Genomic DNA, 23,503 nt, shown 5'->3' on the forward strand with positions numbered 1-23,503 from the left:
AGAATTGGATTGTTGCTTTGTGTGATCTGGGAGAAAAGGTGACAGCAGAATTGAGAACTGGTTCTTCAGTCCATCTTCTATTTTTACTGTAGCTGAGTCTGTCAGGTTCCTGTGTTTCACTCTGCACAACTGAGAAATGGAACTCATAAATTTGTACCTTGTATGCAAAAATTTCTGGATTGCACAAATGAAAAGTAAATTATAAATGTGGGAGTTTTATACATGAAAGATTAAACTGAATACTTAAACTACTGAGTTTGTAATGTAAACAACTACAGCATATCTGAATGTCGGTTCAGGTGCTGTTATTATCTGTTTATTAGTGCTGAACTCTAATGCAGATGTTCTAAGGAGCCTCTCCTGCTTAGCTTAAAGGTTTGCCTTTAGTTTCATCATGACGTAAGGACTACAGCTTTGAGGCTCTTTTGGGGAGATACTAAGCAGTTTTTGCTTCTTTCCCAGTTTGTGGATAATGCAGTTCTTTATGTCATACAGAAATAATGTGGTGGCTGGAGAAAGGAATTGCTGGATGTGCAGGAGAAGCCTTCCAACTCTCCCAGCCAGGACCGGGAGTTGCCCTGACGCACATCTGCTGTCTGCCTTTTCACATTTGCACATTGCCAGTTTAACAGGTGCAGATTTTGCAGATTTCAGAGGCTGGTTTAGCCATTGGTGTTTTAAAGCTAAAGGCAGATGGAGAAGCCAAATTGTTCCGAGTATGCTTTGAGCTGGATGTCTTTTCAAATACCAGTGCAGTGGTTATTGTCCCTGCTCTCTTTGTGTTGCTGCTCTTCAGAGCCTGACCATTTAAAGCTGTGTAATGAGCAAATGAGGTCTGGAGCTGTGGGATCTCACATGCTGGCATTGGGAATGAGGAGTGGAGAAAGCATGTGTTGCTTGCTCTGTCCCAGTAAATCACTGACTGACAAACTGCTAATCTGCTGTCTGTGGATCCTTGAAGAGTCGGAGTGATAAACAGAAGCTGCTGAAAGAACGAGTCTTCACAGTCTAAGGAAAGTTTCAAAAGCTGCTATATTCTGTTTTCTTGCTCTTAAAAACATGATGATAACACCAAGCTGGGTCAGCAGGCTGTTAGTGTACCAAGGCGAGCTCTCGCCTTGACAGACGATGAAAATAGGGAGGCATTTTTCAATCTAATCGACCCCCTTATCTAGTAATCTTAATACCACAACAGAAGTACTATTAAGTTGCAAATACCCTTGTGATGACTCAAACAGCTTACTCTGTAGGAGGAACCAAAGCTGAGAGTACAGAAGGCTTTAACTCTGAGATCATTTGTGTGCCATTGCTTTGTGAATGCCTTATTTTAGCACTACAGAAAAACTTCTGCATGTGGCTTCTTGCCAGCATGGGCACTTGTACTGCATCTAAGCCCAGGTGCACACTGTTAAACAAATGTGTAGCCTTGGAGGCTCACTTTCTTCAGTAAACATGGAGAAAAATAAGAAGATGGATCTCTCGGACACTGATAAACCTGAAAAATGCCTTAGATATATTGTAGTAGTGACTACTAGGCCTTTAGGTAATTTGATTCTTATTTTTAGATGCTAGGAAATTATGTTTGAACCTGAAGCCTAAGCAACTATTTCTTTCCTGTTCATAAGTCTTTATTGAAGAACTAAGCCCATATTTTGGCACAGTATTTTGTTTCCATGGAAATGCAGGGATATTTCCAATATGGGATTATAACTCACAGTGGGCTGTATCTGAGAGAGGTAAATTGTGAAGACCATTTGTTAAGTACAAAAAGCATTCTCTTGTGTTAGGGAAATTGTAAAAAATTTCCTGTGAAAGAACAAGTGACTCTGTAGTCATTTTTAAAATATTAATCCAGTGCAAAGGAAAGTTATACTAACTATAAAAGTAGACAAACTGAAGTTTCCTTGAAATGCAAAGTCTGAGTTGCTTCTCTCAACATGCACAATGTGACCTCAGTGCTGCTGTTCTTACCTCAAGCCATTCATTTTTATTCAGCAGAAGAAATCTTTCCAACACTAAGCTCTGCTTTGCCAGCCTCTGAGGCATATTCAAACAGCCCAAATCTTTGTTACATCGAAGGCAAACAAAGTGCAGCAGCAGAGAGCTAAAAATATCTGGAATTTACCAATGAGAGCACTAATAAGCCTGCTTTGGGAAGAGTTAAAGCTGATGATACTTGACAACACTTGTTTTTAATACAAGTAGAAATGCAGCACTAGAAACAACCCGAAGTGTAGACCCAGCAATTCACAGCCAGGCTGCACATAGAGTGCTGTGTCAGTCCTTGAAGCAAAAACAAATCCTGTCTTTACACACCCTGTTAGCATGCAGAGCAGGAGAAGGGGAGCTGATACAGTTCCAGGTTAGGGGTTTTAGAGCTGAAAGCTGTGCTGTGCACTTGGGGATGTTTGCAGGAGCATTAGAAGTAAGGAATTTTCCACTGCTCTTAGGCTGCAGAGGGTGCGTCGCTGTTTTACGGGCTCTGCTGAGGCTGGGGACTGCAGAGCCCTGGTAGGGGAGCTCTGCTTCCCACGCAGAGCCCCTGGCATCGTCAGGAAAGGGTGCCATGGAGCCACTGAAGCTCCCATCCAAAAGATGCAAACCCCTGATGATTAGTGACCCTTGCCTTAATTTCTATGGTAAGATTTACTGTCAAAAACATCTGTGGGCACAAAGGCGCTGTGCAAGGTCTGGGTGCTCATGCAGGGCAGAGCAGCTTGCGCGTTAAGCATACAAAAGTATTCTGGGATGCACCTGGAGGTTTTGTCAAGGTTTTGTTTGCTGACCACTACAAATACTTAATTTTTAGTGAAATAGAAAAGGCACATTAAGTATTGAAGTGTGCTTTAAAGCTAAGCTTTGTCTTACTGCACAGATCACTTCTGTGTTTGAAAAGGTTTCTACGGGTAGGTGAAAATTATATTCAGTATGGAAGCAGTTTCTTCTCATTTAGGCTGAAAAATTAAAAATTCAAAGAGACAAACCAATATTGCTACCCATTTTGTTTGGTATTTTGAAAAGTCAATTTAAATATAGGCTGAAATGCTGCAGTTCTGTTTTCCATAATACTGTGCATTTTTATTTATGGTTTAGTGCTTAAAATCAAACCCCAGGAGTCAAGAGGACTGGAGTCTGTTCCTAATTGGTTTTCAACTCATTTTGACTGTAGACAAACCCTTTATGGTCACAGTTCAGCTGAGTTAATAAACAAATGGCAAGTCAGAAGTTCACTACATCCCTAACTGAAAACATATGAGTCGTCCCATGGGTTTCATTTGGGATTTCTTGTGGTTGCAACCAGGCACGTTTTCCACTTTGTCAGTTTGTTTACAAGCACTGGGCTCCCAGGTCAGTGCAGTGCAAAGGTGCTCTACTCCACTGCCTGCAGGCAGGGCACATGTATAAGTGGGCAGAGATGACCCAAACCACTGCTGGACACACCAGAACTTTAAATAGGAGTGTTTTTCCCTTCGTGTCTAGTGAGGACACTGTGAAGTGAAATGCGTTCAGTGGCTGTGGCAGGAGTTGAGGGTAACCCTTGATGTGTCATTGGAAAGAGAGATGCAAGTCAAGGTGATCTGGAGGTCTGTGCTTATACCTGTCCCTGGGATTGTCAAGCCAGATGAGTGTTTCTACAGAGGATCCCAACGTACAGGTACCACTGTAGGGTTTCTAGTTCTCATGGGAAAGACAATCCTCAGCTTTATTTCCAGTGCAAAGTGACAGCACCCTGCCAGGCTGTGCAAGCCAGGCGTGAGTCTGGGCTCCCATCAGAGCTGAGCAGTCTGACTGCACTGTCAAAACTGAGGGTAGTTAACACCCAGGTGTGAAATTCAAACATGACATTTCAGATTCCTTCCTATGTAAGTAATGAATAACATTAACATGGAAGAGCAGCATAGCTTGAGAAACCTTAGCATTCCCCTTTTGTTACATTTCAGTAGCCGTGCCTGACAATACCTGCCTGATTAGAAAAGGCCCTGTAACGCAGAGGCTGAAGTCATTAGTATGCTGGAGCAGAAATCCTCCTCTTTTCCACTTGTGTATGAAAAGTGGCATTGCTCTGTAACAAATTTTGAAGATAAGATACCCTGAAAGGAGGGTCAGTGTATAGAGGTCAGATAGCATTCCTCACTGCCTGGTTACTTCTGGGGATCCTCAGACCTCTGGCCCTACAACTGACACAGACTTTCCTTACACTATGGCAGTATGTGAAATGCTTGTCCAACACTTAGAAGTACATTTAATTGGTATTGTTATTTCACTGGGCTTTGCTTTTTAATTAAGTCCAGTGTCCCAAACACCTCCAGCACTGATCACTGGCTGTTTCCTTCTGCATTCTCAGCTGGACTTGCAGGTCAGGTCATCAGAAGTGCCAGGGGATGAGTATTTGGAGCTTGTGTGAAATAGCCAGTGGTATGGTTGTTGTGCAGGGCTGACTGTCACAGACACAGCTTAGTGGACACTAAGTGCCTGGATTTGGGGACATGTGCAGAGGAGATATTGACAGAATGGAGAGCTCTGGGGATAGATCTATCCTGTTCTGGGACACTAGAATCTCATTTGATAGACATTGTTGAGGCAGGATACGTAGATATTTGTATTTGTACAGAAAATTGATTTGTAAAAATGGATCTCAGTCCTCAAGGCTTTAATTAAGCAGGTTTTGTCAGTTCAACACTGATATAAATCTCTTCCTAATACATACTGGCATACTTTGCAAACCAAACCCACTACACATTACTTATTTGTGGTGCAATCCAGTGCAACACTTTGATCCTGCTCTTTAAGTCAGGTTTGTGTAATTTCAGAAATGTATTTGTACAAGTTTAATTATGCATGTTTTGCCTGAGATGTATAAATCTGGATACCAGCTCTCCACCTGCCTATGTATGTCCCTAACCACCTGATTTGCATGCCTTACGACAATAAGCAATAACTGAAAAAACCTGTTTTTAGTTATTTTACTTTCATTTCTTCAAGACTTAACACAAAATAGTTGAGCTGCATTTCCTGTGCTTCAGAGAAAAGGCGGAACCCTGTGCATTATCTGTCTACATTTTGGCTTTGTGTGACCTCTGGAGAACCCAGAGAGTGGGTAACATTTCTGAAGATTGAGTATTTGTTAAAGTTTTTTTGCAACCCTTTTGGAGGAGGTCATCACCTCTAGTTTAAGAAATACTGATCTTATCTGGACACCTGAAAGCCAACAGCACAGCCAGTGCTCTCAGCACCTGCGTGGGGAAGGAGTGGAGACAGTGTGTGCCCAAGGGATCAGAGCAGGAAGCAGCTGCTCCCGTGAAGTGCCCTGCCAGTGTAGGTTTGTTTGGGGAGCATCGCAAGTGCCTTTCCCTGGGCTGCTCTTGCCTTCCAGCTGGGAGGAAAGGCAGGTGAGGAACTGGCAGATGGAAGGGATGAAATTCCTTCAGGATGTGGTAGGGCATCATAAGAGAGCAACTGATGGGGAAAAACCGGGGGCAGGTTCAAATGGTACTTCAGTTTATCATTTAGTGGTCCTGACTCTGCCTCTCTGCCTGGAGGAGCTGCTCTCCCTGCAGGCTTCTGTTGTTGCAGCAACCTCCTGAGCTCGTTTTTCCCTTCCTAGACGAGGGCTCTGGTGAAAGGGAGCTGATTCCTCAAAGCTGCCTCGGTGGTATGGGAAATCAGTGTCTTGTCACTGCTCCCAATTCAGGGGTTTTACAAGCACCAAATCCATAGTGTTAGGAAATAAAATGGCAGGCAGGACTGCTTGCAGGTGTGCAGTGTGAGACAGCAAATACATCTCACAAATGGGAGACAACTGAAGCAGTGCAGAAAGGGATCATTATTGTAACTTCAACTCCTGCTTCTCTCCCAAGATCCATGAGTACCTAGCAAGAAGTGTTGGCAAGCCCTGGAACAAACCATGTTACATCTTCAGTGAGAAACTCCCCTGTGTAAATTTGTGTGTGTAGGAGAAACAAGAGAAGATACACACAGCCCTTAAAGGGCTTTCTCCTCGCCACAGCTTAAGCAGAGGCATCACATGCACTTTAGCCTTCCCCAGGTATTCATTTTGAAAGAAAACAGGCTTTAAACATTTATTTTCAGAGAAGCCTTCCAGGAGCTCTGCCCATACTTCTGTGGGTCATTTTTGCAACATCATTCCAACCAGTTCAGCTTTGTATTCAGTGCAAATTGAATCTCAAGGGTAGTTCTTGATTACTCAGTGCATACCTGTAAGTTGCAAAATATCTCTGGCGTTCTCCCTGTGTGTGCTTGCCAGCGAGAGCACTGCAGTGCAGCTCTGTGTGCAGCTTTGGTGCTGGTTTATCCTGCAGTGCTTTGCCCATGAAAGCCCAAGCGAAAGCGTGTCCAAGTTTAAATGCAGACGTGCACCACAGACTGACCTGTGTGTGAGGCTCTCGCTGGGAGCACCTTCAAGGTGTAGGGCAAAATTCTCTTCTCAGGTTCCCAGAGTAGCTCCTGACTCAGTTTTCCAAGTCCCCTGCATTGACACAAGCAGGCATTGTATGGTGTGAGAGTGTCCTGAAAGGAGTAATTTGTTACTGACTGAGGAATGGACCATAATGGCAAAGCCCCAAAAAGAGCACAAGACCTTTTCTTGAACCGCTTGCTCTGTGTCTGAGAGAAACATGAAGGATTTGTATCACTTGGACAATGTACTTGTAGCCTCTTTCTCCTAATTATCCCTGAGCTGATGATCTAAGACTGCTTTGTGGATATGAGGACAGAATTTTGCCTGCAGGATGCACGATTACCACACGATTACCAACTGTGCCTCTTCTATAAATCAGTTGTATTTGGAATAACTGCCAGGCCAGCTTCTGAGCTTACCAGAGGACAGAGCTCCAGCAAACACAGTCCCACATGGCACAGAGCTGTTGCAGTTTTAAAATCAGTCTGATTTTTTTCTTTAACAGGGGAGCCCAGTGTAACTCCGTCAAGCCTGGAGTGACACTCTGAATCTGCATCTGCCTCATGTGAGTTAAAATCCTGGCAGCAGCATTTTGCATAAGCTGGAGCCTCTGTAGAGAGCTTTTTTTTTTCTTTTTCTTTTTTTTTTTTTTTTTTTTTTCCTTTTCAGGAAGGCTATAAAATTGTAACTGTATGTGTCTTGGCAGCAAAGGTAAACACAACCACACAAATGCATGAGAATTGCATACCTTACTGCACAACCCCTGCTCATTCCAGACCAGCTTCCCCCCTCAGCACGTCCTGTGTCAGTCAGGGATGCCCGCACTCATCACAGGCCTGAAGGCTTGCAGTGTTCACTCGGGTACTGCTTTTTAGCTCTTAATGGTGTATTGTTAAGCCAAGTAATGGTATTAAGAGGAAGCTGGAGTGCTGTCAACTGGCTTCTGTTTTTTTAAAAACCTTTAGTTGTTTTCTTTCCACCTCAGTTGCATAATCCATGAGCACTGGGTGCTGATTGCCCTGTGCTGCTGAAGCATTTGCCTGTGTTGGAACAGGACTATTAAAATAACAATTCCTCTGGAGCTGGAGACTTGGCTTTGTGGCAAAGACATGGCCATCAAGCAGTAAGAAAAGGAAATCAGAATAAGTTGTAGCACATGCTTTGGTTTTACTGTCATCCCATGTGTGTTGGGCAAGGATGGTGTGAAAATGTGTCTGTGGCTCTGCCTCCTCCCCTGTCACAGAGCTGGGAAGGCTCAATGACTGTGCCCTTCTCAGCTGAGTGAAAGAGCTGGGCACGGGAGACTGCATGGCAAATAACTGAATTCATGACTTGTCCATGGCACACAAACTGTCTCCATCAGGGGTACCAGGATTCAGCAACCAGGTCTGAGGGAGGGAATATTGTAGCAAAGTTTAAAATCATGTTTTCATCATGCAGCTGCAGAAAAAAAGTATTGATCTTCCTCTCTACTCTATTTCCTCATGGCTGCCTGAAGACATGAGAGAACAACCAGCCCTGAGTACAATACTGAAATAATGGAGTAACACCTGTAATTGGGGCATCTTCCCCAAATGTGCTGCCAGAGTTGCAGAGATGTCAGCCTGTCCATTCTTGATCTGAGGAGGTGGATGGTTTGTTTGCCCAGAGGAAGCTCCAGTCACTCAAATAGGCTTACGAGAAATGTCAGGGGGTTGTGGCTCATTCCAGCTGATCAGTCAGTGCTGTGGTTGTGGGTGCTGTCAGGGTGGGCTCAGGGAGCTCTGTCTCTTCCCAGCTGTGTGCCTAATTAAAGGAAAGATTATCTGGAACAGTAAGTATGCTGGTAACTAGATAACATTTATTGTCCCTTTCACGAGTCCAGTTTCCTGTGTCTCTGTTTAGTTCATGTGTGAAGGAGAAGGCTCTCATTTTCCAGATATTGTGGAGTAGTAGAAAAATAGAGGCATGAATGAGCTAATAGTTTAGTTTTATTCAGAGAGATGCCAAGGAAGCAAAATCTAGGGCTTGAGAGGTAAGCGGAATAACTGTCCCCCCAAAAGAAACATTTAGATTAATCCTAATTAATGTACTGCCTCAACAGAGACTTGGGATGATGAAGGCTGAGGTTGATACCTCTTCTTCAGCCTTTTTCCTAATGGTGCTTCAGCTTGTTTCCTTAGAGAGTTAAAAGGAGGTCTGTGGTGATTTTCTAAGACAGAGAGGCAAATGTAGAAAGAAAGAAAGAGAGTGAGGGTATTGTGTGAACAGCCGACCTTGTGTCCCACACAGCTGTTCCCTGGTGGAACGTTAAAAAGATACACAGATTGCTCATCAGAAAGCTCTTCAATTTCCCTGGAAAAGCTCTGGAAAGGAGCTCTTGATGAACCACTTGCTTGTCCAGAGGAGATGCAGCATCACCATGGTTGGTGAGTTCAGAAAGACCAGGGTTTCCTCGGAGAAATGTTCTGTTTGGAAATGTATTATGGACTAAGTTGGTAGCATGGTCATTTCCCAGGAGGCTAAAAAGGAGGAGTGCAGCAGCTTCATGGACAGAGCAGGGAACTGGAGTCTGTTTCACTTAACGGGGAGCTTTGCAGAGCTTTCACATCCTGAGAATATGTGTAGGTGTATTTATAAGAGTTTTCCCTGGGAAGTGCCTTTACTGTCCTGAATCAGAGGAATTCCTTGTTCCAGATGATGCTCTGGTGTCACTATCACAATTTTGTTCATCACCTAACTGCCTATTGCTCCCTCCAACTCTAGCTCACTCCCCAGAATTGCCTTGTCACTGCTTTCTTCATTAGCTGTACTTTTGTTGATTGCTTATTCCTATCTATAGCTCAATTAATCCTTCCTTTCCTAAAGGATAGAAAAGACTACGTGCATTGTATTTTGAATTATGTTGTTGATGTTTGCCATTGGTATAATATTGCTTGGAGATTTTGATAACTGCTTTATTGATTATAGTTATCTGTTTAAGACCATTACAGGTTTGCTTATTTCATTGTTAATGCTGTTAATTTAATGGTGAAAATTAACTCATGGGATTCTGGTGCTTTTTAGGTTATTAAGAGAAACCTGTGTCATGGTTACTGTGATCTCAGTCTTCTGACAGCCTTCTTTCATCTAAAGTCCTTGCCTTTAAAAATTTTTAAATTTTTAAAATTTTTTTTTAGTTTTTTTTTTTTTCTCAGATTTAATTTCTGTATCCCACAGTGTAGATATATGCTGGTGATGACTGGGCAGTATAGACAATGTGTATTAATATATGTCATGAGGCCCACAGATGTGTTAGATGTCTGTCAGGAAAAGCAGTCTGTCCTCTCATGAGTTTACTGTGTAACTTGCACATTTTCAGCTAAATTTGAAACATTCAAGTGATGGAGGCAATTGAACCCACTGGACCCATGGTAACCCTCATTGCAGTCAAGGGTTGTATTTATTTATCTTAGGACCAGTTTAAGACATTATTAGCAACATTATGGTATCCCACTCCTAAGGGGAAGGGAGCTCCCAGGATTTGTAGGTGCTCTTGTTGAAAGGAACAACAAAAGTCAGAGTTTCCACAGAAGCTTACAAAGTTTTATTAGTAAATTACACTTGGCATGAAAATTGTTAATCCCTGACCTTCTAGTATAAGCACACAGCAGTGGGGTTTGGATAAACAGGTAGGGTAAAAGGGAAGAGAGATGAATTAAAGAGGGGAAGAGAGAGAGAAAGGAAGAAAGTGAAAAAAAGAGATCACCAGTCCTGGCAGCAGCACTGATGGGGTGTCCAGTCCTGGGACACACGCAGGGCATGTCTGGGCTTTGTTGGGGTATCTTTTTATAGATTAGTTTTCCCCACCTTGAAAACAGGGCTCTTGCTTTCTATGTAAATCAGTTACCATGTACACCCCATTCTTCCAGACCTTTCTGAAAATGTGTTGGAGGCTCTTGGGTGGACTTGATCTCCCCCACACAGTCCATGCCCAGTTCTCGACCTCATTTCTGCACTTGAGCTGTGCTTTATCTCTGGGAGCCCAAACAAGGACGTTTGCCCCAGAAAAGTGCTGCCCTTATCTCCACATAGCCCCCTTCTCCAGCCACATCCTGTTCTTTCTCACAACATGTTATTGCCAACAATCCCTGGCTGTTATTACCAACAATCCTTGGTCAGCTTCAGGACTATCCAGCTGTCTCGGTGTTTGAAACATGCATATTAGCACCTTATCTTCTGGGCTTCTGCAGACATGCAGTGAGCATAAACACACTGCCAGAGAAACCCTGTGATTTCCATCTGTCCTGATTGCCTTTTAGATGTAATTTAATGATCTGATTAAACAGTAACATTTTCAGTACATGGGAAGGTCATTTGCAGGAAGAAGAGAGGCCACATGGTAGGAATGACTTAGTTGAGCAAGTTCATTTCTTTTGTGTGGAGCTATGTGTGTCCCAGATGAGCAGCTCCTCTGACATGTGAGAGCAGTGAGCTTGCTTTAGAAAGTAGCATTTTGATGCACAAGGGTAATAACGAACAGATTTTTTTGCAGTACCATATGGTGTTATTAACAAACAAATCATATGTTAACTTGACAGCTCTACCTTCACGCTAACTTAGGCTGCAGCAAACATTAATTCCCCTGAGATGAAATCTGGAGCAATACTAAGCTTTGGGATTGTATCCAGAGCAGTCACAGTAGCACAGAAGTGATGAATTTCAGGCTTTCTAACCTCCAATACATGTGCTCCTGCAATTTATTGGTTTCTTTATCGGCTTTGCAAAAACACAGCAAACCAAAGCCCTGTTGAAGCGGATGGAACAGGGAGTGTTCATGCATCTGCCTAACAGGGCTGCAGGGAGGGGAGCTGCTGTTTGAAATACGATTTTCATGATGCAGAGAGCTATGATAAACTGATGGATATTTCATCTGGTGCACTCTGCTGCTGAAATTCAAACTGCAGCTCTGCTCCACTGCAGCCCTGGGGCAGGAGCTAATTCCACCACAGGACTCGGGGACCCAAGGCATCAAAGGAGGGAATGGTATGTGGAGGAGGGAGGAGGGAGAATGGGTGCATTACTTTTAATTGCCTTCTTGTTTAACCCCCTAGCTGTTTTCAAGTTTTCTAACTGAAATCTCATCTTGGTACAGTGTATAAATCCCCTGAATACGAATCTCTTGGATTTGACCTGACCGTAGAAAGATTAGTTTCCATTGGATACCCTCATGAGCTGCTCAATTTTGTGTATGATCCTGCATTCCCTACCAGGTAAATGACTGACAGATACCCACCCCGCCTGCTCGAGGCCTGGAGTACTTGTTGTGTGAAGTTCACAGGCGACATGTGAGGCCAGGTTTTCAGTTGTGGATTGAAGCCTATGGCTGGCCACAGATCATGGGGAAGGGAGAAGATAAATCCAGTATGTGGGGGGCCTTTGCACACATGAACCCTTGCCAGCAAAGAGGGAGTATGTAAGAAAAGAATCCTACTGAAAACGTGGTCCAAAAATAGCCCTTCAAAGCAAAGACAGCAGAGACACAATTAGAGTGGGAGTGAAATCAGAATCAGAGAGAAGAAGCCATTACTGTCCAAGGCTGCTGGGATGTCTCAGAACATTTTCTTTAATGATTTTAATTAGTAGCGTCGTGGTGTGTAAGACATCCTGAAAATTAAGCTGACAGTAAACAAGAATAGAAATGGGACCAATCTAGCTCTCCTGTCGAGATGAATCAAATGTCAAAAGCATTTGATTCAGTAACTTTTTGATTTTATAACTTTGCACTAAGTTAATGGTGCAAAATTACTAAATTCCTATATTTTGTCTTTTGGTGGGAGAAGTAAAAAGGGCATTGTTTATTTTGAACAAAGCTTTTGATCTAACTCTACACCTCCAAGTTCTTTCTACTTGTGCCTTTGCTGGATTTTGCTTCTTTGACTCGTTTGGAGTTTCTTTGCGAAAGACTGGACCAGAGGATCTGTTGGTTTGACCCAGTTTCAGTCTGGCAGCCTCCTTCCTTCCCTCCTCTCAGCGTGTTTTACACCGAGAGTTGCTGCTGGCTGCACCCTTGCCCATAACAAGGCATAGCCCCTCACAAACCTGTGATGAGAATTCTGTTAAATCCACTGCCTTCATCCCAGGGAGGGGACAGAAGGGGTGTCTCTGTGGGGAGGCTGCATTCTCCAAATGCAAGCTGCTGGATAAATGAGACAGAGTTTTGCCAGAGTCAGAACTGGGCATGTCCATAATGTTGTGCCGTGGTTACGTGCCTCATCTGGCTTTGTCTGTGACAGAGCCATGCAAAAGCAGAGAGAAATTCCTTTATCACACCTCACTGTTCCCTGCAGCCTGACAGGGGTATCAGGTTTGTGAGCCTGTGGAGGAGGCCCACAGCTCCCCTGGTAGATGCACACTTGAGCCTCTCGGGTTAAATACTTCAGGTGTCTCTCCTGCCTCGTGATGCTGGGCTCTGGTTGCTCACCTGCTGCCAGCTAAAAGGGACAGTAGGGACCCCATCTGCCTCTTAACAGCAGCCCTGTTCTGATGTCCCATGCCAAGTGAGCAAAGCTGTTCTAGAGCTGTTCTAGCTGCTGTTAAAATGGTCACCCCTTAATGCACTTGCCTTTTCATATCCTAAATTGCTTTCTTAACAGAGGCCTGGTGTTTGACACCCACTATGGAAACCTGCTGAAAGTTGATGCCTATGGGAACCTCCTAGTATGTGCACATGGCTTTAATTTCCTCAGAGGGTGAGTGCAGACTCTTGGCTGTTCTTTTTTACTTAATAAGGTCTGTTGTGTCAATGATCCTTAGGGCATACATTGTATATGGAGTTGCAGAGACTCTCCTAACAGCAGATGCTGTGTTGGTGTTCCTACAGCTCCAGGATTGGCTGTGGATGAATTGAGAGTCTCAGGTACAGCAACAGCCCAGATGTTTACAAAGGAAAGGGCTGTGCCAGCCACATCTGTAGCATGCTGGGAATAGAGGAACATGTGCTCTGGGGCAGAGCTGATGGAATCATCCAGGGCTGTTCACCTGTCCTGGCACAGTTTAATGTCAGCAGCGTGTCAGTCAAGACAAAGCCATTGCATGAGGACCTGTGCCCCATGAGGCTGTCAGCTCCACAGCCATTGCTAAGAACGTTTGAGGGCCCCAGCTGGTTTGGGGTAGGAATAATCTTGCTCTACCCTTTGTGTTTCTGACCTTTGAGGGTGTTAGAACTGAGCATTGCACACCATTTCCTGCAGCCTTCCCTGGCTTCTTGTGTTTCTTGTCCCAGAGAAGGTGCTTTGGGAAGCAGAGAGGACTGCAGTGCCATGTTCCTGATACATCCCAGCAAATCTCCCCTTCCACATTCCTGCTGCAAGGGCATATGAATTGAAGGCAAGGCACGCTCAGGGGTCCTAGGGTGACAAACTTTGTCTTTGCAGGCCTCTAAGTCCTTGCATCGAGACTCCAAAATTTAGGAAAAAAACCCTTATATGTGCACTCAAGTTCCTCTTTGAACCCCAGATGATCTTTAGTAGCTCCAGAAATTAAGGGGACTGTAATAATGATATGAGTTCAGTCATTGGCATCCTGCTGATGAATTGCAGAGGGCCCCAAGCCAGCCTCCTGCAGCAGAGCCCTGCACACCCCTGGCTGAGAACTGCTGGGAGAGCAGAGAGCAACACTTGGAAAGTGGGGGAGAGTTTAAGATAAGCAAACAATGAAAGTGCAGATGATTTAAAGCATCCTCCTAGCTGGCAGTATGGTGCTTAAGGTCGAGCTGTGGACTCTGGACCACTCTGTCCCTGTGTGGGCTCTGCTCAGTTTGCTGACTCGGCGATGAGGGCTTTGTCCTGGCTCTGCTGGAGTCAGCGTGGCCCAGGGAACACCCCTGGATGCACTTTTGCTCTTGTGCCAACAGTGCATGTGGGGAAGCTGGGTGTTGATTAAAGCACAGTAGAGTTTGGTTAGTGGAACCTGCTACAACTCCATTTCACAGGTCAGCACATTTTATCTTCATTATGTTTTATGGTTTCACTCTACTTCACTTTATTTGTTCTCAGGCCTGAAACACGGGAGCAATATCCAAATAAATTTATCCAGAGGGATGACACAGATAGGTTTTACATTTTGAACACGTTATTCAATCTACCAGGTGAGTCTAATGTGAGCCAACACAGGCTTCTTTCTGTGCCTTTTAAGCCAGTAAAGCATTGCTGATGTTGTACACTGCTTTTCTGTTTGAGGTTTTTTTACATGAATTTTCTTCCTTTGGGCACAAGGTCTAGAGTTAGCTGGCTGTATGATGTTATCCTTGTCTTATGATCTCACTGTTTCCTTGCAGAGACCTACCTGTTGGCTTGCCTGGTGGATTTCTTTACTAACTGTGACCGGTACACGAGGTTTGTATTCCCTCCACTTTGAGATGATGATGGAACAGTACAATTATTATTTTATACAAGAGCAACAGAGCACAGATGGAACTGCTCTTATTATCAGTGGAGGCCCCTCAAGTGGTTTTGGTGGGCCTCCTATAATTTTGTGGTGCTGAGTTGATCTGTGTGTACAGCAGAGGCTGGTTATGAAGGTTTCCTTCACAGGGTACAGCAGTACCAACATCCTGACTACAGTGATATTTGAGGCAGCTTCCAGGACCACACACTTTTTACAGGGTGATCACAGACACCATTCAGTTAATTTTGAACCTGTGTCCATTGAAGCCATGTCTGAACTGGTAACTGAAAGATTTCCTCAGCCAGTTACCCAAGTGCTTCGTGTAGTAATAAAGGACATTGCACACTTAGAGGCGAAGTGCTCAGTGTGGTATAAAAGGCTGTTTGTGCAGCATGGGCATTTACCTTGCTGCCAGAAACATATAAGCATAAAAATAAACTGTGGTTTGAACTGGCAAATGTGACTGCTGCTGTGCTGCTCATCACCTCATGTGATGGGTCATCTTTGCATATATGTGAGTTGAAGGCAAAGGTTTAATGTGATTTCACTTGGGAGCTGAGGAGCTGTTTATGCTGGCAATCCATCAGGTGAAGTATCTTTTCTCAGGAGAGGCATGATGATTGCTGTCATAATAAATACAGCTCTGTGTAATTCTTCTTGATTTCTTCTGATGCAAGCTGTCATGCTGTCTCAAAGATATCTCCAGAGTATCTTGTAATTTCTAATGTTAATCCTAAGTGTTCAACATAGAAGCAGTTTCTCTTCTCAGCAACATTACATTTAGTTGATTTCCATGACACTCCGTTCTTTAGTGCTGGAAAGAGGGAGAAAGAGCACCACTCTGTTTCTTCCCTCAGTACCATTCATCTTCTGTTAAATGCTGCAAACAGCATTTTTGCAGCCTTTTTACCTTCTTGTAATGTGGGTGAGAAGTAAGAGTTACAGTCACAGAAAGCTGTAGTACTGCTGTGGGGGCACAGATATTCCTGGTAACACACAGATCCTGTCAAAATGCAGTTGTAGCCTTCTTTCAAGTCTGAGCTGCAGTAAAGTAGTAGATAAGAAACCATGATGGTAAGATGAAAACACAAGCTCCAAACATCATTTTGAGCTGTCTTGCTCCTTGGTGTGTTTCTTACCTGCTGTGACTGGCTGCTAAAATCTCTCTTCTGCCTCCTCACAGCTGTGAAACAGGGTTTAAGGATGGAGACCTCTTCATGTCCTTCAGGAGTATGTTCCAGGATGTCAGAGATGCTGTTGACTGGGTTCATTACAAGGTGACTGCAAGAACTCCGTGGGATGTGTGTGGTTGTAACTGGGTTGGAGGGGCTGGTTTGTAACTCCTGAGTTGAGATGTGCTTTGCTTGCTCTGGGCAAGGGCCCTGCTTTGCCGCCTAGTGAGCAAATAATAGATTGCAGTTGTATAGGAGCAAGTCAAGATCTCACCTGCCCTCCTAGTATGGGAACATATCTGGCTTGGCTTCCTATTCCTTTTTATTGTGCCCAGATTTCATTTATGTACTGTAATTCATGGGTTTTAGAGCATGATGCCACAAGGGTATTTGCACTTCAAGTCCACAACTTGTACATTGTCCTAATTATTAAAGCAGTATTCTACTGCAGATTGTTTACATTGGCACTAAACAATGTTGTCTAAAAAGTATTGGCATTGAAGAGATAAATAGATCAGCTGTTCTCTAATTAGAGAGAAGCATTTCATCTTCTGCACACTCTTGTGCACAAATTTAGAATATAATTTTGTGAGCATTAACATACGGTTAAAGACCTGATTTTCTTGTTCTCCCTCATTCAGTCAGTCTGTTGGGTGGGATGGAGAACCATCACAGGAGGACTCTGCTCACAGTTGTACTTGTGGTGGTCCTTTTACCCATGCAGAAGTCAGGAATCTATTTTTCTTTCCTTATGCAGTGTTGTGTGATACATGTTGGAGTTGGCCTTTGACTAAAGCATTATGGTCAGTGTTGGAGACAGGTCGTTAACTGTCTTGTTTGGTATGGCAAATCTATTTTTTGTTTGTTTCTATTGTATTCCCTTCTGAAAGGGTTAAAATGCTGTTGAAGTGGATTATTTACCATGGTGAGGGAATCGATGGATCACAGAGTTTGTGATGGTCCCTGCTACTCAAAGCCTCTCATCTCTAGAGTCACTGGTTCAGATTCGCCCTGGTTTGTACTTTCACAGCATTTTAAAGTGTGAAAGTTGGCATTACTTTGTTGTCTCTTACATCATAAGTTTCCATGACCTCACTGGGTTCTGTTGTTTCTATTTCAGGGATCGCTCAAGGAAAAGACCCTTGAGAATCTGGAGAAGTATGTGGTGAAAGATGTAAGTGTGAAGTTACTTTACTTGTGCTATGTGACATTCGGTACTGACTAAGCAGGCAAGAAATAAACATGCTGATTTGCTGTACTAAATCACAAAACAGATAAGGCTGTGATTTCTATTGTAATAACCAAAGACAAAGTAGAAAGTTCAGATGCAGCCTTTATTCTGAGCCAGTGATCCACATGATTTTGTATTGATGTGCACAGTTTTATATGTAAAATATAAAAGCTAGAGGAAATGTTATCAAGGTGAACACACTGGCAAAGCTCATGTTTCTTTCAGTGATGAAAGCAACTGTGTTCCCTGCTCTTATTTTTCTGCCCAAGCAAGCCTCTCTTTAAAAAGCAACAGCTGAGCATTGTTTCAGCCACATGACAAAAAAGTTACACTTAGCCATGAGGGACTGAGGGAAAGATCCTGAAAGACTCACCAGTGTCTAGTCTCTTGATAACCCCAAAATGTGTGTTTAGCACATCTAACATGTGTTCAGCAAGCTCCAGTGGTTCCCTTACTCCTGGCACCTCTGCAGTGTGCAAGGCCCCTCTGGACCACTTATGAAGTAAGTATTTTTTAGTTTAGATGAGCTCTGTGGTAAATTATCACTTTAAAGCAGTTAATCTTGTTTCTAGTTACACGCCTACAGAATTCTTAGGTAACTGTTCAGTGAGGTAATCAGCTATTTTGGCAATGGACTGAGATTTCAGATTCAATAAAAATAGCCCCAGGAATAAATTCTCCCTAATTTGAGGTTGGAATTATAATGCATTCCAACTTGTGGCTCGTGAGCTCAGATTTCACCTGCCTCTGGGCCCATTTCGGGAACGGACTTGGAGCTGGAGCAGATCGGTGGGAGCAGCACAGGGTGCCTGGCACTGTGGTTGGCAAAGGCACTGCAGCCCTGCTGAGCCCTTCCCCCTCGCCTTCCTCCCCTGGGCTGTGCTCTGGAGGGGTTACCTGGATGGACCAGCAGCTTTCCTGGCTCTGGCCAGTGCACAACACGTGAGTTTGCTTGCTCGATGGTTTGATTTGCCTTTTTTTTTTGTCTGGTGGGATCATAGTTGAGTGTTTTTCCCATGAGGAATGTCTGCAACTTTTGTGTATGACTTGGATGTTCCCCTTGGCTTCCAGGGGAAGCTGCCACTGCTGCTCAGCCGCATGAATGAAGTGGGGAAGGTGTTTCTTGTCACAAACAGCGATTATAAATACACAGACGTAAGTGCTGCTTGAATTGTTGGGTTGCTATATCATGGAATAAGCAGAAGCCAGCCAGTCATTTGGATGGGTTTTGATGGGACATCTTCTGGTGGAGAATCATGTATTTTTTAATCTAGGATGGGTTACTGGTGGATGCAGATGAAGTCTTGAGTCACCTTTTGTCGTCCTGATTCTGGCACTGAGCTAATACAGGCCTGGTTTAAGTCCCACTGCTTCACTCAGTTCCTCCAGCAATTAAAAGGCTGTAAGGGAAAGTTATACTCCATTTTGGATTTTAGCATTCTTTAAAATGCAGGCTTTCTGTTTCAAGTGAGACAGATAGTCTGAATACAAACAGGTCACCAAACCAAGGTCCTGGAGAGGTCTGAGCAGAAAGGGCTGTCTGCTAAGCTGAGAAATAAACACAATTACTTCCAACTCCGGGTGAATGTCAGGATGTTGCAGCACTGCTAATCTAAAGATTTATATGCCATTTTAAAGCATTGCAAGATATACCTGCAGCAGTGTGCAGTTTTCTGAGGCGACTGTGTTATTTGATTTTAAAAACTACTGGTTTGATTCCTATCATTGTCCTGTTTTATTCATTTTGTCTCCAAACCTTATGGTGACTTCTGTGTAAATTCTAAAAATAAAGTTCTGTAGTCTGAAAAGATAAAATCAGAAAAGTATGTTTTTATAAACTACACAAATGCATGTTGAAAAGCACATATTTGAATACTTTCTTTCTCTCTTTCAGAAAATTATGACTTACTTGTTTGACTTTCCACATGGACCAAAGGTATGTGAATTCTAGACTGAAGTTGCAGTAGACACTGATGTGCCTAATTATCTGTGTAGCTGGAAAGCATTTTAATCCTGCTTCATCGGCTGCATGGGATTAGTTGCTTTAATCTGGTTAAAATACACTTGCTGTTTTGTGTCCTGTTTGAATGGGATCAAAGCAAATACAATATAACAAAGAGAAAAGGGGTATCATCTGGTCTCAATTGATAATCTGTGTTAATCATAACATTATTTCAGTGATAAAACATTTCAATTGTGGTATTTTGTAGCCAGATTTCTTAGAAATAATGGTTTAGATGTTGTTTAAAAAAGCCACGATGGAAAGGAAATAGTTTTATAAAACAGAAGAAATGTTTATGGCTGATTGTGCCTTAATTATTGTAACTCAAAAAATTTTAGTCATGCTTTTTTTTGTTGTTGTTGTTTTTCTGAAGTCAAAATTCAGCCCTGTAACTTCTGGAGAAAGGTTTAAGATACAAATTTATGCTGCTCTTTCAGTCTCCCAGTGAGAGGCTATCTCATGTTCAAGATGTGTTCTTACATTGCTTTAAAAGCAGAAGGCAGCCAAGAGGGAAATTTTGAGAGTAGATACTCACCACAATGACAGCTAAGGAAGCCCCTTGCTGTGGTTTTGATCTCACAAAGTGCGGAAACACGGAGCAGAAAGGGCTCAGTATCCTTTGGGCAGGGCTGTGATTCAAAGCCATGCTCTGTGGAATAGAGTCCAGGCATTTTCCCACTCTTGGCAAAAGTACCAGCATGGCCTTGTAAGCGGAAGCTGTGGAGTTGCTGTGTCTGGGTGTGTGCGGGATGTCACCTTCAGGAGCAGTGGCAGAGTGTCATTTACCACATCTCTTGACGTGTCAGCTGTGGCCTGACAGGGATGTTCAGTGCTGTTCTGTCTCACACCATGTCCTCAGCCCCCACTTCTAGGGCTGGGATGGGTTTGTGGCAAAAGAGGAATGCTTCAGGAGATGGTGCTGGCAACCCAGCATTGTCCCACAGGAGGCATGAGCTAAAGGATTTTGATGGTCCAGCAGTGTCACAAGGTTATGACCACAGAAAGTGACACTCCAGTCAAACTTCCTGTAGTATTTTTGTGTCATGCCTGATTCTGGGGTTTGTTTTTGCCTTTGTAGCCTGGGAGTGCCCATCGGCCATGGCAGTCCTACTTTGACCTGATCCTGGTGGATGCACGAAAACCCCTCTTCTTTGGGGAAGGGACTGTATTGCGGCAGGTGGACACGGTGAGTGGTCAGGGGAGGGTACCTCCATGGCTGGAAGGGCTTCTGCACCTCCTGTATGGCATCTCTCAGTGACAGTGGGCAATGCAGTGTTTGGACAGGACCTACCCTAGAGACTGGGCTGGAGTCTCCTCTTAGTGATTCCTGAGCAACCCCATCACCTCAAGGCTTCGCTGGCTTCCCTGACATACTGCAGATGACAGTAGGAAACCCACCTCTGGGCTGCTTGGGAGTGAGACAGACAGACAAAGAGTGATGTGTCAATTGTATCAATATAGAAAAGATCCAGACCATCAGCTGTTCAGCACTAACACAACACCTCCTTCCACAGGTGACCGGCAAGCTGAAGATTGGTACTTACACTGGCCCGCTGCAGCACGGCATTGTGTACTCGGGAGGTGAGGAAGGAGCCCTTCTTGTTGTGTGGAGTGGATCTGACGTGGCCTTCAGCCACTCCAGCTGTGAGAGGACTTGTGCCAGGCATGGCTGTGCTTCCCAAAGCGCATTGCTTTGTGCCCTCTGCATGCTGCACCAGAAACTCTCCATGATCAGAGCTGCACAGTGCAGGGAAGAGATGTGTAGAGATGGGCCCGTTCCTCCTCAAATGTCCTTTTCTTCCTTGCCAGGGAGGGTCTGGGAAATATCTGCAGGGCTTGCAGAGGGATGGCTGCACTGGCCCAGTGCAGTGTCCCCAGCTGTACCTAAAGGTGCTGCCACCAGCGTGAACACACTTGGAGGGTTCTACCAAGCCAGAGAAAGGTGGATACAGAGCTATCTGTGACACCCAGGGCTCCACTACTCTCACATGGGGGGGTGCATGGCCTCTACTGCTGCCATTCATGTTGGGGTGTGCATAGGCAAAGCTGCTCCTGGGGGAGCTCCTAGGCAGGTGAGCAGCGTCCAGGGCAGCCATGGTCAAGCAGGGGAGGTTCCTGGGAGGAAAATGCACCTGTTTTGGCTCACTGTTCTGAGCCATGCCATTCTTCTCTCAGGCTCTTCGGACACAGTCTGTGACCTGCTGGGGGCCAAAGGGAAGGATATCTTGTACATCGGAGACCATATCTTTGGAGACATCCTCAAATCCAAGAAACGCCAGGGCTGGCGGACCTTCCTGGTGATCCCTGAGCTGGCGCAGGAGCTGCACGTCTGGACAGACAAAAGCGGTCAGGAGCCGGGCAAGCCCCTGGCCAGGCTTTGCTCTTGCTTGTCTGATGCTGCACCCCTGAGATCGCCAGGGCTTAGGGGTGCAGGGGAGAGATCACCCTGGCTTGCCACTTCTCCTTTCGGCCCTTTTCACTGGGTCTGGATGCTGGTGGCAGGAGCTGGGGTGCCTCTCTGTGGGCTGGCCTTGGAGTCCCAGGCCTTTCCTGTGCTCTTTCCCAGGCTATGGATTGTAATCAGCCAAGTGCTGCCTTGGCCACGGGAGAAGCTGCAGCTGGGTGGGGTTGAGTTGTTCCTCAATAACCCCAGAACCTCCTCCCTTCTCTGCATATATGGAGCCGTGGCTTCTATGCTAAAAAATATCTGATAAGACCTGGGTCATTCTCCCTGTAATGCCTGAGCCATGACTGCTCTCCCATCTGCAGGGAGTCCCTATTCACCAGCTGCTTCCTCCTCATTCCTCCCACTCCCTCTGCTGCTCTGCCGCCAAAGTGCTGTGTGTTTTCCATCCTCCAGTGCTCCTGCTTTTCTCCCAGGTTTGCCCTTTGGTGTGTAGATAGGGCTGGGGGTTATGCAAGTTGCCCCATGGCTGGTTGGAAAGCTTTGGTGAGAGCTGCAAAGGTTCAGCCTCCAAAACAAAAGGGCCAACCAGAAACCAAGCCCAAAGTTCTGCCCATGGCACAGAATGTGATTGACCCCTCTTCCTGCCCAGAGGCCATGAGATGCCTCCAGTGTCCCTGCTCCAGTATCCCTTTGCCACCATGCGAGGGGAGTGGGCAGGGAAGTGGGTTCACTTCCAGCACTTTTCATTTCAACAGTTTAAACTTACCCTTCTCCTCTTTCTTTTCTGGATTTTCCAGCCCTTTTTGAAGAGCTGCAGAGTCTGGATATTTTCTTGGCCGAGCTGTACAAGTGAGTGTTCAAACAGTGACAACTTTCATGCTGCCTCTCCCAGCTAACGAGCGGCAGTGACAAAACCTCAGGGTTGGGTTAGTGGCTCTGCTGCCGGAGCCTTGACTCGGGCCTGGGCTCTGCCCACGAGACCAACCTTCCCCTCCAGACCAGCCTCCCTCCCCTGAGCCCCATCCCACAGCATCTGGTTCTGAAAGACTTTTCACACCATGTATTTACCTTCTCGCCTGTAACTAGGCATCTGGACAGTAGCAGCAATGAACGCCCCGACATCAGCTCCATCCAGAGACGCATTAAGGTACCAATCATCAAAATCCCTTTTTATCCTTCTGGATCCCAAAGGGCTTAACAACCCAACCCCACTGCTCAGTCCTGAAATGCTTTGTTCTGCCTTTGGGTGGGCACAGCAGGCTTGGCAAAGCCACTTTGTCTCAGCTCACTGGTGTCACTGGCTCTCCTAAAAGGCAGCCTGGTCTGGAATAGGGTCCCTTTCCTCATGCTCACAAGAGGCACTGGCTGAGGGTGCTCACTGCTGCAGCACACAACAGTGGCACACACAGGCTCACAGGGGCTGTGGCCTCTGGTTCAGCCAGCCCTGGGGTGCCAGCCTAGGGTAGTGCTGGCCCTGAGCCTGCTGCCACCTTCCTTTCTGTTACCTGGGGCTCAGCTGTGCCCTCATGCCATGGGATACAAGCACAGAAAGCCTTCCTGGAGATCCTTGCAGGTCTCACGTAGCCCCCAGCCCTCAGGGTGCTCCGCCTCAGTGTTGTGGCTCTGAGGTGCTGTCTGCCTGGCTCGGGATTTAACCTGTTCTTTCCTCATAGAAAGTGACCCATGACATGGATATGTGCTACGGGATGATGGGGAGCCTCTTCCGCAGCGGCTCTCGGCAGACGCTGTTTGCCAGCCAGGTGATGCGCTACGCTGACCTCTATGCAGCCTCCTTCATCAACCTCCTCTACTACCCCTTCAGCTACCTCTTCAGAGCCGCCCACGTTCTGGTGAGTTGCAATCCCAG

At 45.1% G+C, this 23,503-nt stretch overlaps 1 protein-coding gene across 10 annotated transcripts in view; it reads left to right on the forward strand.

Moving 5' to 3' along the window:
* Positions 1-23,503, forward strand: part of NT5C2 (5'-nucleotidase, cytosolic II) — a 68,144-nt gene that overhangs the window by 42,714 nt on the left and 1,927 nt on the right. For all 10 annotated transcript variants that reach the window (XM_086900505.1, XM_086900506.1, XM_086900501.1 and 7 more), the window contains 14 exons: positions 11,532-11,649; positions 13,033-13,128; positions 14,434-14,525; positions 14,715-14,772; positions 16,008-16,101; positions 17,117-17,170; positions 18,299-18,382; positions 19,122-19,163; positions 20,308-20,415; positions 20,744-20,810; positions 21,405-21,575; positions 22,434-22,485; positions 22,723-22,783; positions 23,310-23,486. In XM_086900505.1, coding sequence (XP_086756631.1) covers positions 11,532-11,649; positions 13,033-13,128; positions 14,434-14,525; positions 14,715-14,772; positions 16,008-16,101; positions 17,117-17,170; positions 18,299-18,382; positions 19,122-19,163; positions 20,308-20,415; positions 20,744-20,810; positions 21,405-21,575; positions 22,434-22,485; positions 22,723-22,783; positions 23,310-23,486 — 1,274 coding nt within the window. The remainder of the gene's footprint in view (positions 1-11,531; positions 11,650-13,032; positions 13,129-14,433; positions 14,526-14,714; positions 14,773-16,007; positions 16,102-17,116; positions 17,171-18,298; positions 18,383-19,121; positions 19,164-20,307; positions 20,416-20,743; positions 20,811-21,404; positions 21,576-22,433; positions 22,486-22,722; positions 22,784-23,309; positions 23,487-23,503) is intronic.

The sequence above is a fragment of the Cyanistes caeruleus genome, chromosome 8 (genome assembly GCF_971803275.1).
Source record: "Cyanistes caeruleus chromosome 8, bCyaCae1.hap1.1, whole genome shotgun sequence".
NCBI classification, from domain to species: domain Eukaryota; kingdom Metazoa; phylum Chordata; class Aves; order Passeriformes; family Paridae; genus Cyanistes; species Cyanistes caeruleus.